The sequence below is a fragment of the Episyrphus balteatus genome, chromosome 1 (genome assembly GCF_945859705.1).
Source record: "Episyrphus balteatus chromosome 1, idEpiBalt1.1, whole genome shotgun sequence".
Classification (NCBI taxonomy): domain Eukaryota; kingdom Metazoa; phylum Arthropoda; class Insecta; order Diptera; family Syrphidae; genus Episyrphus; species Episyrphus balteatus.
In genome coordinates, this window is record NC_079134.1 from 219,438 (window position 1) to 233,888 (window position 14,451).

The 14,451-nt window shown below is 38.4% G+C and overlaps 1 protein-coding gene across 12 annotated transcripts in view; it reads left to right on the forward strand.

Moving 5' to 3' along the window:
• The window catches only part of LOC129921017 (muscle-specific protein 300 kDa), a 152,407-nt gene that overhangs the window by 39,605 nt on the left and 98,351 nt on the right, over nucleotides 1-14,451 (forward strand). For all 12 annotated transcript variants that reach the window (XM_056002628.1, XM_056002627.1, XM_056002631.1 and 9 more), the window contains 3 exons: nucleotides 30-13,232; nucleotides 13,379-13,532; nucleotides 13,592-13,752. In XM_056002628.1, coding sequence (XP_055858603.1) covers nucleotides 30-13,232; nucleotides 13,379-13,532; nucleotides 13,592-13,752 — 13,518 coding nt within the window. The remainder of the gene's footprint in view (nucleotides 1-29; nucleotides 13,233-13,378; nucleotides 13,533-13,591; nucleotides 13,753-14,451) is intronic.

Here is a 14,451-nt window from a genome sequence, read left to right on the forward strand (position 1 = left end):
GATTAAAATTTATTTTGTTTATTTCACAGAAAATTTGCCAGGAAGCAGACATGAAACGTGAAGATATGAAATGGCTTGTCAAGACTTTGGATTCCTTACTTGGTTATGCTACAGAAAATGAAGCAAATATTGAGCAAAAGCAGTTGGAAGATCTAATTGCTCGTTATAAGAATTTAATTCCTACCATTGAAGTGACCATGGTGAAGACTGAAGTGTTTTCGAAATGCTTCACTTATCGCCGAGAAGTCCATGAAGTTGTGTGCCTTTTGTCTAAAGTTAAAGAACAAACAGCAAATGCTTCTGCTCCAGATAGCCTTGAAAAAGTCAACAAAATGATTCAAGAGCAACAATACGCTATCAACCAGTTGGATCATCAACGACCACACATCATGTCGATGTTGCAACGTGGTCGGGATCTAAGCAAAGATGTGCATGCGCCATCCTTTGTCGATACTGAAGTTAAAAACCTTGAAACTGGTTGGAACGAAGCTTATACAGAGACCGTTGATAAATTACAAACACTTAAGGGCACTCAAAGTGTCTGGAGTGAGTTTGTTGATCAAAAGAATGATATTTTCTCATTACTTCAAACTGCAGAAACTGAGCTTAGAGCTCTAACACCATTGCAAACCGATCCGAAAAATGTAAGCCAAGACTTAAAGGCGAAACGAGAGTTAAATGTTGCTCTGCAGCAGGCCTCTCATCAACTAATACCCAAGTTGCATGCTCTAAGAGGACAACTTGCTCCATTAGCAGCCACTGAAAAGCGTCCTATCCTTGAAAAGGAAGTTGCTGAGGTTGAAAAAATGTTCTTTAATACTATGGAGCACGTTAAAGACCGTGTGGGATATCTTGAAGATTATAGCGCCAAGTGGAATAACTACAAATCTCGCCTTGCTGAACTTCAAGAGTGGGCAAACAAAGTGGCTCCAAAGAATATTGAAGCATTGCAATCCGAAGACTTGACTCCAGAAGAACGCGTTGCTAAGGCCAACTCACTTAAGAGTATTCTAAGCGATAAAATGAAACAACTTGATATTTTGGCTGCCGATGCATCGGAACTCGCTCCAAAGGAGGGTAACGTTGCAGAAGCTAAACGACTAAAGGCCGAAATAGTTAAACTTCAAGAGGTCTTTAGCGCCATTAATCGCAACGTAAGTCATCAAGCTCAAGCTGTCCAAGAAGATCTCCTAAATTGGCAGCGTTATCAAGCCGGAATTCAAGAAATCAAACCATTAATTGAGGATTCCGAAATCAAGGTAAATACATTAGTCCCCAAGCCCCTTACCTTACAAGAAGCGCTTCAATTACAACAGAACGCTAGTCAGTTTGAAGCACAATGCCAAGAGCAACTGGACAGACTCCAAGGCATATCAAACATAAGTCATCAAATGTTATGCAAAACAAATGCCCCTGATGAATTAGATGCCATGCACTCCCGTTGGACCGCTATTCATGAGAATGCCAAGCAAACTAACAATAAGTTACAAAAACTAGTTTCCACTTGGCAATCTTTTGATGCGGAGGCTGCGAAATTAGAATCGTGGGTAGATGATGGAGAGAAAATGATCGCCAAGAGAACATCGCTTTTAAATTCTCCTCATGTAGACAAACTTGAAAAAGAGTTGGTGAAATTGAAATCGTTTAACAACGAAATCTCCGAGCAACAAGCTAGGCTTGTGGCCTTAGGCCAATCGAGTGATCAAATTGGTCTTCATTTAGCTCCTGAAGGCGCAGCTGCGATTAAAGATCGAGTAACTACCATGAAAGCAAAACTAATGAAGCTTTCCGAAGTAACGAGAGCTAAAATCAACGAAGTGTCTGACGCAATTATAGCCCGACAAGACTTCAACGCGAAAATGGCAAACTTCTCTTCTTGGATGGATCATCTTCGAACTCAAATAGCTCAAGTTGAAGAGATTCATCCAGAAGCCGTTGAGACAAGCCTTCAAGTAATTCATGCCCTAATGCAAGAACATGCCGACAAGAAACCAAGTTTCAATTCAATATATGATGAAGTTAAACAGCTTTCGTTAAGCTCTTTACCCGAAGATGCAAATACTTTGAATGATTCCTACACTGATTTGGTTGTTAACTTCCAAAACTTGGAGACCAACATGCAGGAAAAGAAAAATCTTCTCGAAAAGTGGACCGAAATTTTAGGTTGGAAGAATGAAACTGAGAACCATCTCAATTATTTGAAACATCAACTAGAAAAGTCTGATATTCCTGGTTCCGAAGAGTTGACGAAAATCGTCAATGAACTCGACGGAATCGCTAAGCCTTTCACGTACTGGAAAAATCAAGCAAAAGAAATTGACGAGAATCCTGTTGTTCAACTAAAGGAGCCCGTAACTCGACGTCCAGTATTAGCCACAAAGTTGGTGAACGATCTAGAAAATAAATTAGATAACTTGAAAATTCGATCACAGAACCAAAAACTACAACAAGAACAACTCGTCGTTAGAAAGACCAAATTCGAACAGCTTGAGAATTCTTTTGGTCAAAATCTCCAAGCTCATCGTGGTAAACTTGCAAGCATTTTGAAAATACATCCAAACTTGGAGAACATTGACCAGATTATAGCAGATTTGGTTGCTCTAAATGCAGCTTTGAAACCACAGGAATCTTTGAAACACAAAATTCATGATGAAGGTTCTATGCTTATGAAAGAAGACATTGCAAGCATGCCAGCTATCCAGGAAGTACTTCTGGTTATGGACAAGAACTATGATATTCTTCAAAATGATATTCAAGACCGAATTCAAAAATATACTCTATTGAGTCAAGGTTTGAAAGAATACGCTGATGTTAAGGATAAATTCGAAAAAGAATTGAAAAAAGCAAATGATTTCCATCACTCTATTTCAACACAGCCTCATGATGAAGTTGAGTTGCAACAAGCCGCAGATAAAACTCGAAAATCCCTTGAACTGATAAGAAAGTGTAAAAATAATTTGGACGAGCTAGAACGAAAGGGAAATAACGTTGCTAAATTCTTTGCCAGCATTGGTGAAGAAGTCCCGAAAGAAATCGCTTCTGACTTTGCCAAAGCAAAACAACAATGGCAAGATTTGCACGACAAGGCATCAAAGAATGCTCACCAGTACGAAACTGAAACAGTAATCTTGAGTCAGATTGAAGATGCCAAAAAGGACATCCTTCCTTGGTTATTAGAAACAAACCAAGGTCTCTGTGATGCAGCTGATAACACAATTGAGATTGAATTCGCACCGATGAGATTAAATAAATACAGAGCCGACTTGCCATCATATCTTATTCTTAAAAATGATATTGCAGACAAATCTCAAGAGCTTCTTAAGGTCAATGACGGTGTACCCATTCCAGCTCTTGAAGCCTTAAACATACTTCTATCAGATCAGTTTGCTGAAGTTGAAGCAAACGCAAATCGTTTAGAATCCATAACAACCTCGTTCAACGAAAAAGAGCAAGACATTAGAAGGAATATTAAAATGGCTGGAGAGGATTTGAGCAAACTTCGCGAAGCTCTAGTTAGGTGCGATGATATGTCAGGTGACAATTCAAAAATCATGGAACGCCTGCAGCTTTGCAAATCCCTCCGAGAGCAATTGGATAACAATGGCAACATAATCGATAACCTGAAAGAGCGTGTTGATGAGTTACGTTTGTTGTATCCAACTTTCAGTGAATCAATCATCCCCAAAGAGTTGAACAATGTTCAGAAAAGATTCGAAAGTGTTGACCTATATGGCAAGAAAATCGAAAAATCTCTGCTACAATTCCTAAAGAAAATCCATGCTGATAAAGTTGGAATGCTAAAACGTATGATAAATACACAACAAGAGAAAGTAGCATGGTGCCAACCAGAGTCTTCAAGTGACAAGTATAATCTTGATGTAAAAAAATCTTCGCTTCAAGAAGTCAATAAGGCAATTGCAGAATGCCAGCAACGTCATGGTGAAATATTGAATTCACTTCAGTTCTTGAGCCTTGTTGATAGTCCCGAGAACATAGCGGAATTAAATAGAGAAGCTAATGCGTTGAGTGATGAAATGAAGGCTCTTCAAAACAGCTTTGATAAAATTAAGCATGTCCTCAATGAAAACTTTGACTTGTGGAGTCAATATGAAGAAGCAAACGAACAAATTTCTTCGTGGTTGAGAGAGGTCGAAGGTCGTGCAAAGACTGAAACTAGTAATCAAATTAGTTTGCCTGATATTCAAGGTAAACTTAAGGATCTCAACAACTTCCAAGCTGACGTCCAAAACCATTCACCAATTATGTCAAATCTGGAGAAAATCTCGCAGCAGTTAGTAGAGAAAAATCCTGAAGCCCGAATTGGTCAATTTGTTAACCATTTGGTACAAAGATATCAGACTGTTTCAAAGAGTCTAGCAAGTTATATTGATCGCGTTAAAAATGCCAAGCAAAACAATGAAAACTTTGTTAAAGCCAAAAATGACTTCCATGATTGGTTTGAAGATGCAAAAATTGAATTCCAAGAGCTTGCTCGTATGGGATCTCCAGGATCGTCTTCAGCTACAGCTCAACAACTGCAAACTATCAAAAACTACTTGAGAACTTTTGACAATGGCCAAATGTTACTTAACAATGCCGTAGATGTTGGAGAAGTACTTTATCCATTGGTAACACCACAAAACAGAGAAGCTATTCGTGCTGATTTAAGAAAATGTCGTGAGAACTACGATTACTTGCGCGATGAGGCAAATGCGTTGATGCAACAAGTGGAAGCTGTTTTGATTCAAAAAACTTCAATTGAAGAAAGTTGCACTCAGGTTTCAAGTTGGCTTAGTGAATCTAAAGCCAAGGTCTCAGACTCTGGGGAACTGTATCCGACCCTTGTCGCTAAAAAAGCTGCTCTACAAAACTATAAAGTTCTTTTGCAGGAAATAACCCTGCATAAGAATGCTCTCAAGCAGCTACATGACAAAGCGGTTAACTTGTGTGATGACGAATCAGAACGTAAAACTGAAGAATCAATCCGAGAATATGATGATATGTCAAAGAAAATTACCGAACGTATAAATGTTGTCAGCGATCAAGTTATGAAACATGAAGCTTACGATCAGGTTCTTGAGAAAGCTCAAGATTGGCTTAACACAATTAAGTCTGAGGCAATTGATATTCTCAACGAAACAACTTTCGAGAAAGAAGGAGCTGAAGAGAAACTTATTGTTGTGGAAAACCTTATTCAACAAAAACCAGAAGGTGACTCAATTTTCGAAACGTGTCACAAGCTTCTCCAGACCGTTCTTACTCAGACACATCCAAGTGGACATCCACTGTTGTTGAAGAGTTTCGAAGAGCCCAAAAAAGCTTGGCAAGAATTTATGTTACTCTGTGAGGATTCGTTAGTAAAACTGAAACAACTCTGCAGTAAATGGGATGAATTTGAAGGCTTGATTGATGGCATTGACTCTTGGATGAAAAATGTTGAAAACATTGTTAAGAATCAAAGTCTCAAGAGCACTGCCGAAGCCAAGAAGGCATATTTAGAACAACTTAAAGAAATTGGACGTGACATCGCCGACCGTGCTCCAGGTATTAACGACCTGATGGACCAAGGGCGTGAAATTGAAGGTGAAACTGACTTGAATCTCAAACTTTCTCGTTTGAATACACGCTATCAAACTTTGAAGAATCTGTGCAAAGAAAGTACAACAAAGTATACAAACTATGTGAAAGATCACGAAACATTCAACGACGATTATGAAAGCTTCAAGAATAAACTCCAAAACTGTGTAGACGAACTTGCTAAGAACAATGAAGTTGTTGGTGACTTTAACATTTTGCAAGAAAGGCAAAATAAGATTCGTGAAATGTCTGATAATCGAATTAATGATTCAACACCTTTCGAAGCCCTTATTGACTGTGGTGAGAAGCTTTATAGCCATACAAGTCCCGATGGCAGAGAAATAATTCGCCAACAGCTTCGATCACTGCGTACCATGTGGGATAACTACACTGATGATCTTAATTCTTCAGCACAAAAAATTGACCATTGTCTTCTGCAATTCAATGAATTCACAATTGCCCAAGAACAACTCACAAAATGGCTCAAGGATGTTGATAAGGCCATGCAGAGTCACACTGAATTGAAAACCACTTTACAAGAAAAACGAGCTCAGCTGCAGAACCACAAACTCCTCCATCAAGAAATAACAACCCATAACGTTTTGGTTGACAATGTTTGCGATAAAGCTCAAATGTTGGTTGATCAAATAAAGGATAATTCTCTAAATGTCTATTTGCAGTCTATTAAGCAAATCTTTAGCAACATCGTTAATAAATCAGAAGATATATTAACCAATTTGGAATTGTGTGCAGAATCCCATGCTGATCTCAATAACCTAATATCAGCTGGAAAGACATGGATTTCCAACGAAAAAGAAAAACTGTTAGACTGTGATGATTCCTATGGTGAAAAAGCTGATATTAAACGAAAAATTGATATTTTGGCTCGTCTAACTGATTCCAAACCACAGGGAGAGCAAATAATCAAAGACATTCGTAGTCATTTGGAAAAGGTCAAGCCCACTACCTCCACAAAGGGAAATGAAACCTTGGAAAAAGAAATTGACGAACTAGAAACAACAATTAAAAGTCATTTCCAAGACATCGAAGGTATTGCAGGCAAGCAGCGCGATGTGCTGGCCCAATGGAATAACTTTGAAAAGAACTTAGAAGAACTGACCAAGTGGTGTCGGGCTGCTGAGAGTGTCTTCCGTGACCAGCAATTGCAATCGACATTTGAAGAGAAGAATCATCAGCTCGAAAAATATAAAACTCAGCGTGATCTTATCATGCAAAAAGAAAAAGAGATTGACACCTTTGCTGATGCTGCTCATTCATTGCTCAATAATTGCGGCACTGATCGCCTCAAGAATCTTACTTCTCAAATAACAAACCGATATCATTTACTGCAGGTTCTAAGTAAGGAAGTTGTCAATCGCTGGCAAAATCTGGTGGATGACCATCAGATCTATAGTGATAAGTTGAATGAAATCAATCTTTGGTTGCAACCGATTGAGAAACAGCTAGAAAAGGCTCTTAAAGATGAGCCATCACAGTCAGCAAACATTTTGCAAGTTTTACTTTCTGAAAGAGAGCAAGCTGATAATCTCCTATCATCTCTAAACATCGCTGGAGAAAAAGCTCTTCCCGAAACATCAACTCAAGGCAGAGAAAAAATTCGTCAGCAACTACGAGACATACGTGATCGCTGGGATAAACTTGATGAAGGTATCAGAAATCTTCAAAAATTGCAGGAAGCCCAGACTGTTCAACTTTCAAGCTATCAAGATATCTACAATCAAATTTTGAATTGGTTGGACTCAGTTGAAAAGACATTGAAGAATGAAAATCCTAATACTTGGACATCTGGACAAGAAATTCGTTCCAAAATCTTCAAATACAAATCAACAACTCAAGATATCAATTCACATAAGCGAATCATTGAAGGTGTCAATGAAAAGGCAACAATTCTGCTAGAAGCATCAGTTCCGGTCAATGCAAATGAAATCAAAGCCGAAATCGATGATATCAATAGTCGATATGATAAGGTGGTTCAAGGTTGTGCAACGCTATTGAGTGAGCTCGAAAAGGCCTTTGATGTCTACCAACAATTCAGCGATTTACAAAAATCTCAACAGGACTATCAGAAAAATCTGTGGGATCGACTAACCGGCTACTCTGACTATTCTGGTAATAAGGTAGCACTCCAAGCTCGTCTTAATAAAGTAATCGAAATCCAAGATGCTCTACCCGAAGGAGTCGTCAAGCTTCAAGCACTTTCTAATCACATTGAAAATCAAACAAAAACGCTTCCTGCTCGTTCGAAAGAAGCAATGGCACGTGATTTGGCGAACTTAAATGCAGACTTTGAAAAATTCAGCAGCTCATTGAGTGATGTAAAGAGTAGCTTAGAAAATCGTCTTCAGCAATGGAACGATTACGAAACAAACCTTGACCGTTTGATAAACTGGTTGGGTGAAGCCGAAAACAGCCTTAAGAATTACAATCCCAAGTCTTCACTCGAAGAAAAAATGGAACAACTTAACCGATTCCAGACGTTAATACAAAGTCTTCGAAGAAACGAAGTTGAATTTGAAAAAATGAAGGATGATTCATCTGAGCTTATTCAAAGTAGTGGTGAAACTAGGATTTCGGTGAATGTTCAACAAGTGACATCTCGATTCCAATCGATTCAAGCAACAGCAAAGGAAATTTTGAAAAAGTGTGAGCAATCTGTTACCGACCATCAGTCGTTCAATGACAAATATAAGAGCTGTTCCGATTGGATTGCTAATGCTCAGGCCAAATACGATGGTTGTAGTGATCTTTCTCAAGTAGGTTCTAAGGAGGATCTGCTTAAAAAGCAGAGTGCTATTCAGGAACTATCAGCCCAGCAATCAAGTGTTACATTATTGCTGAACAGTACTATGGAAGCAGGAGAGAAGTGTTATCCATCGACCGCGTCCGAAGGTAGAGAAGCAATTCGCTCCCAATTGGATGAATTGCAGCAGGCTTTTGATCAATTGTTTGACAACATAAGTCAAACTGTAAGGCACATTCAAGATAAAATGTCAAAGTGGAGTGGATTTGATGAAATTGCTGAAAAACTGCAAAACTGGTTAAACGATGTTGAAAATCAATTATCTACTGAAATTGAACTCAAAACCACTCTTGATGAAAAGCGAGCTAAATTACAATGCTACAGAGATATTTTGAATGATATTAACAATCATAAGGTCGAGTTAGGAAATCTTCAAGAAATTTCGTCAAATCTTCCTGAAAAAACCGAGCATGTCGACGTTACAACCAAGAAATTGGGTGATCAGTACTCAATGCTTCGAAATAGATGCGAGAAATTCGTAGAACGTTACGAGAGTATTGTTAGCGACCATCAGCAATATTGTAAGGCCGTCATGGAAGCCCAAGAATTCATGGATGCCACAGCAAATACTGTTAATCTATGGGGTGATTTGGAACTAGAACAGGTTTCCTTGCATACGAATCTAGATCGTTTGAAGAATTTGAAAGCAAGTCTCGCTGATGAATTCCCACGTGTTGATCAAGTGCGAGCTTTAGGAGAAAAGGTTATTCCTGGAACAATCGATGTTGGTCAGGTTAACATCAAATCGCAGATCGATAATACTCAACAAGAATGGGAAAACCTTATAGCTTCAATAAACTCGGAAATCGAAGCAATTGAAAACCGCCTTCAGCAATGGTCTGAATACGAACAACTTAGAAATCAATGTCTGAACTGGATTCGAGATTCTGACAATAAACTGCATGCAATTGATCTTAAGGAGACCTTGAATGAAAAGAAGGCACAATTGGATGAACTCAAAAACCTTCAAGGTGAAGTTCGTGCTAAGGAACTTGAGATTGACAATGTATCCGAAAAGGGTCAACTTTTGTTGAAGGGTCATTCAAGTGTGAGAAGTATACAAGGTCCAGAACTAATAACTAAATATCAACAAATCTTCCACAAAGTCAAGGAATTGAATAATCGTTGGCAACAGTATGTAACCTCACACCAGGAATTCGACAACCAAATAGCTGAATGTAATAATTGGATAGATTCTATTAGAGAGAACCTTGATTACTGTTCAGACACTAGTTCAATGAATCAGGCTGAACTCGAGAAGAAATTGTCCACAATTCAAGATGTTATTCTGCTTAAAGACGAAGGATCGACAAAGATTCAGGGACTCTTTGAATTGGCACAAAATGTACTTGCCAATACAGCTCCAATGGGTCATGAACCAATTAATAAGTCACTAGCGCAAATACAGGAAGCTTGGTCCGCAATAGCTTTGAAGATGATTGATGTGAGATCTAACTTGGATGATTCAATCAGTCAATGGAGTGGCTTCCTTGAGCAAGTTCAAAATGTCAAGAAAATAAACGAATGGCTCGAAGGTATGTTGAAAGAACTATCAGAATATCAAACTACGATGACCGAAAAACGAGCTCAGTTGGACAGAATCAAGAGTGCAGAAGAAAAGGTGCGCATGGAGAAAATTGATGTTGATGCTTTGAAAGCACAAATACCAGAAATGCTCGGCTCTGGGCAGCAAAGTCAACAGGCCTTCCAAGCTCAAAAAGTGCTTGATAAATTTGATGAATTGGCAACTAGAACCCAGAAATTGCTTTCTTCACGAAACGACCAATACAGAGACCATAGGTTGTATAAGGAAGCTTATGATGATCTTGTCAGCTGGATAAGCCGTGCTAGGGAGAAGTTCCCATCGCTGAAACAGAGCAGTTTGAGTGACAAACTTGCAATTGAGAATGCTGTTCAGGCTACCGAAGCACTTATCAATAAGCAAGCTCAAGGTGAACTTTTAGTAGAACATTTAGTGCATACAGGTGAAGTCGTTCTAGCCAGTACCTCATCGCAGGGTCAGGAAATAATCCGAAACGACATTCGAGCCCTCCGAGATAGCTTTGAAGGTCTTTTCCGTGAAATTATTCAACAAAAAGAAAGCCTCGAAGCTACAATGATTCAATGGAGAGCTTACAAAGAAGAATATGAACGTTTAATGGAATGGCTTCAACAAATAGACATTCTGGTTAAAAATCATAAGCTAAATCTTCTTCCAAACATTGACGAAAAGAAGAAACAAGTAAACGACATGCACAGCATTATGACTCGTCTAGAAAACGGAAAAGCTGATATCGAGACATTCAACCAATCGGCCGCTGGTCTTCTTAAATCGCATTTGGATACTTATGTTAACAATCAACTCAGACATCTTAATTCAATGTACCAAGTTCAAGTCAATTTAGCTAAAGATGTATTGAAAAAGGTAGAAACAAACTATGAGCAACACAAGGGCTATATGGATAACATGAAAGGTGCTCAAGACTGGATAGCCAATGCCAAGGAGGTTATTCGTAATTGCAGTGAAGCATCCAGTGCCAACTCGAAGGAAGTTCTACAGCAAAGACTTGCCCAAATTCAAGATTTGATTAGAAGGCGCGAAGAAGGACAAAATCTTGTCCACTCTGCCATTAATAATGGTGAAAAAGTTGTACGCAATACCCGGTCTGATGGCAGGGATTCTATTAATTCTGAAATGAGGGATTTACAGACCGATTGGGAACGACTTGTTAAGAAAATGTCGACTGCAAAGGTTCATCTGGAAACAAGTCTCTTGCAATGGGCTGATTATAGCTCAAGTTATTCTCAACTTCAACAATGGATATCAGACAGAGAAGCCAAATTACAGCAAGCTTGTGAACAGAAAATTGTTAAATCAAGAACCGGACAACCTGGTCTCAGTTCAGGACTTAGCGAAAAGAAGGCTTATCTTAGACAGACAAACAATATTGTTCAAGATATTGTGTCATTTGAGCCTATGATTCAGTCTGTGGCATCCAAAGCTTCAGATCTTCAACAGGGTGCACCTGCTACAGAAATTTCCAGCAAATACGAAACCCTTACAAAACAGGCTAGGGATTTATATGAAAAACAAAGAAGTGCAATCGAACAGTACCAAGCACTTATTGATGCCGGTAATGAGTTTGCCCAATGGCTTCGTAATGCGAAAGAAAGGTTGAGCAAGTGTTCAGAGCCCACGGGCGATAAACAAGCATTAGCAGAAAAAACTCACCAATTGAAAATTCTTCAGAGTGAAGTTCCAGAAGGTCAGAAAAAGTTGGATCTTGCTTTAGATCAAGGTGAAATTGCCTGCAAGACAGCAGAACCAGCAGATCGTGAAATCATCGAGGAAGAAGTTGCACTTCTTCAAGAAGAATTCGACAATTATGTCGATGCTCTTAAAAAAGCAAAGGAGTACCTAGAAGTCGGCATCGTTAAATGGACAGACTATCAAGACCAATACACCGAAGCTCTTGAATGGCTTACCAAGACAGAAGCATTGGTTCAATCATATAATAAACTGCAAGACAGTTTAGGACAAAAGAAGGTAGTCCTTGAAGAGTTCCAGGGTCATTTACAAACTCTGTTCGACTGGCAGAAAGAATTGGACCGTTTGAACATGAAAGCTCAAATGCTCCTTGAAACTTGCTCTGATACTAGAGTCAGCAATGCCATTACGCAGTTGACAACAAAATATAATGCTCTATTAACACTGGCAAAGGAGGTAATGCGACGACTAGAGATGCATTATCAAGAACATCAACAGCACCATACGATTTACGAAGAATGCCAGTCTTGGATCGAAAAAACAAGAGAGAAATTAAATGACTGTGAAATAATCCCAGGCAATCTTAAAGATGTACAAGCTAAATTGAATACAGTAAAGAACCTTCGTCAAGGTTTTGAAACTGGCCAGAACAAATTGCGATATCTTCTCGAGCTCAAAGAGAAGGTAATAATGAATACTGAGCAAAATGGTGCTGCCAAAATTCAGGAAGACACTGAAAATCTTAAGCAAGACTTTGAAAAACTTTTGGTTGATCTCAACGAAATAAAACAAAAACTTACCAATCGTGCAAATCAGCTTGAGGAAGTAAGTAAATTGTATAAAATCCTACTCGAATGGATGGAAGAAATTGAACCAAGTATCAAACCAAACGAAGAGTTTTTGAATGATTTGAGCGAAAAAAGAGCAGCTCTCGAGAAATACCGAGCAATATATCGTGATATCAATGGTCATAGTGATTTGATTGAAAAAATTAACACTCGTCTTGAAGAAGACTCAAATCTAGATAGAAATGATTTCAAAGATGGTCTACAGAAATTCGACGAAATTCAGGAATCCGTTAGCAAGATCATTGAGAACCTCGAGAACCAAGTCAATAATCATGATAAATACAAACAAGCCTTTAAGGAAACTCAAGACTGGCTACGAAAAACTAGATTGGCTATTGAACAATCGTCTGATTGCCACGGTGAAAAGAATCTAGTAGAAGATAGGTTGAACAAACTTGGAGAAATTGGAAGCTCAATGACCGAGGGTAACTCTTTGCTTGAGGCCACTGTGGAACTCAGTCAAAATGTTATATCCACTAGCGGTAATGAAGGACAAGACGCTATAACACAAGAAATCAAACAACTAAACACCGAGTGGGAAACACTCCAGGCCTTGTCCAGAGATGCTCGCACTAGTCTTGATGAGTGTCTATCTTCATGGACCAATTTCTTAAATAAGTTCAATAAAATTAACAAATGGATTGCAGATATAACTAGCAGAGTAAGCACTGCCAATGAAACCGAAAGCAAAACTCCCAATGACTTAGTCAACGCAAAGGTAAGATCTCTCATTTTTCGTATCGTCTCTTGTTGGTTTTCCAAATTTAATTTTCCTTGCACTTATTCTTTTGGTAATAAGTTTAAAATTGCATGCAATTGAATAGTATTGCTTGCGTGTTGTTTAATGGTTTGAGTTCATTCTAGAAACTATTGGAGGAAGTCCTTGATGAAAAGGAAACTGTAGAGGATCTTAATGATGCTTGTGAGATACTCATGGAACACAGTGCTTGCTCAAGAGTGAGGGATCAAACTGTTGAAACTCAGGCCAACTATACAAAACTGCTTACAGCTGCCCAAGGCAAGTTATTTTATTTTAAACTTCAAATTGTTGAATTAAAAGTTATATTTTGTGTACAGGGCTTGTAGCAAAAATTGAAAAGAATCTTTCCGACCATACGGAATTCCTCAACTATAAGAACGAAATGGATGCTTGGATTGGAAAAGCAAATGAAGTACTCAATGAGTGTAATTGTGAAGGGGATACAAATTCTGTTGCTATACAATTAGAAACAGTAAATGTAAGTAGATTTAAGACATGGTGTAAAAATTATTTAATTTAACCTAATAGTTTTTGGGCACTAGCCAACTCATCAACTGATTTCTCAAATGATTTGATATTTTTTTTTTAATATTCCACATACGCCCCAGTGACCGTTAAAGTTTAAATAAATTGATAGCAAAAATTACATTACTTGAAAAATAGTAAGACAGGTGGACATGCAGATTATTCTGTGTCGGTCATTTTTTTCTCGACCGAAGCATATGAGATATTTCAGGTCATCGATCGCTCGATTTGCAATAATTTTAAATTTTTAGATTAGATTTTTTTTGCGGTAACAGACAGAAACCCTGCGAATAAAGTTTTATATACGAAATACTATGTAAGTTTGCTTCGTTTTAGTTCAAAAAGGCATTGCTTTGGATGACTCTTTAACCAAGCCGATTCTCTTATAAAGTTCACTTCTGAGCTGCTCGATTTGAGCAGACCGACCTCTACCGTGCCCAATTTATTTAATCCCGGAATGTTAATTTCATATCGCATTGAATTCCTCCCGGTGTACTTCTATCGTTATAAAGCGTTCGTCCGTTCCAAAAATCAGTCTCCGTCCGGAAATAATAAAAATTAAAATTCGTTGTAGTTTTTAGCGCAGCATCGGTTTTGTATCGTACTGCCAAACCGAAATTTCTCGTCTCTTCCATTTGAAACCTGAACCTTA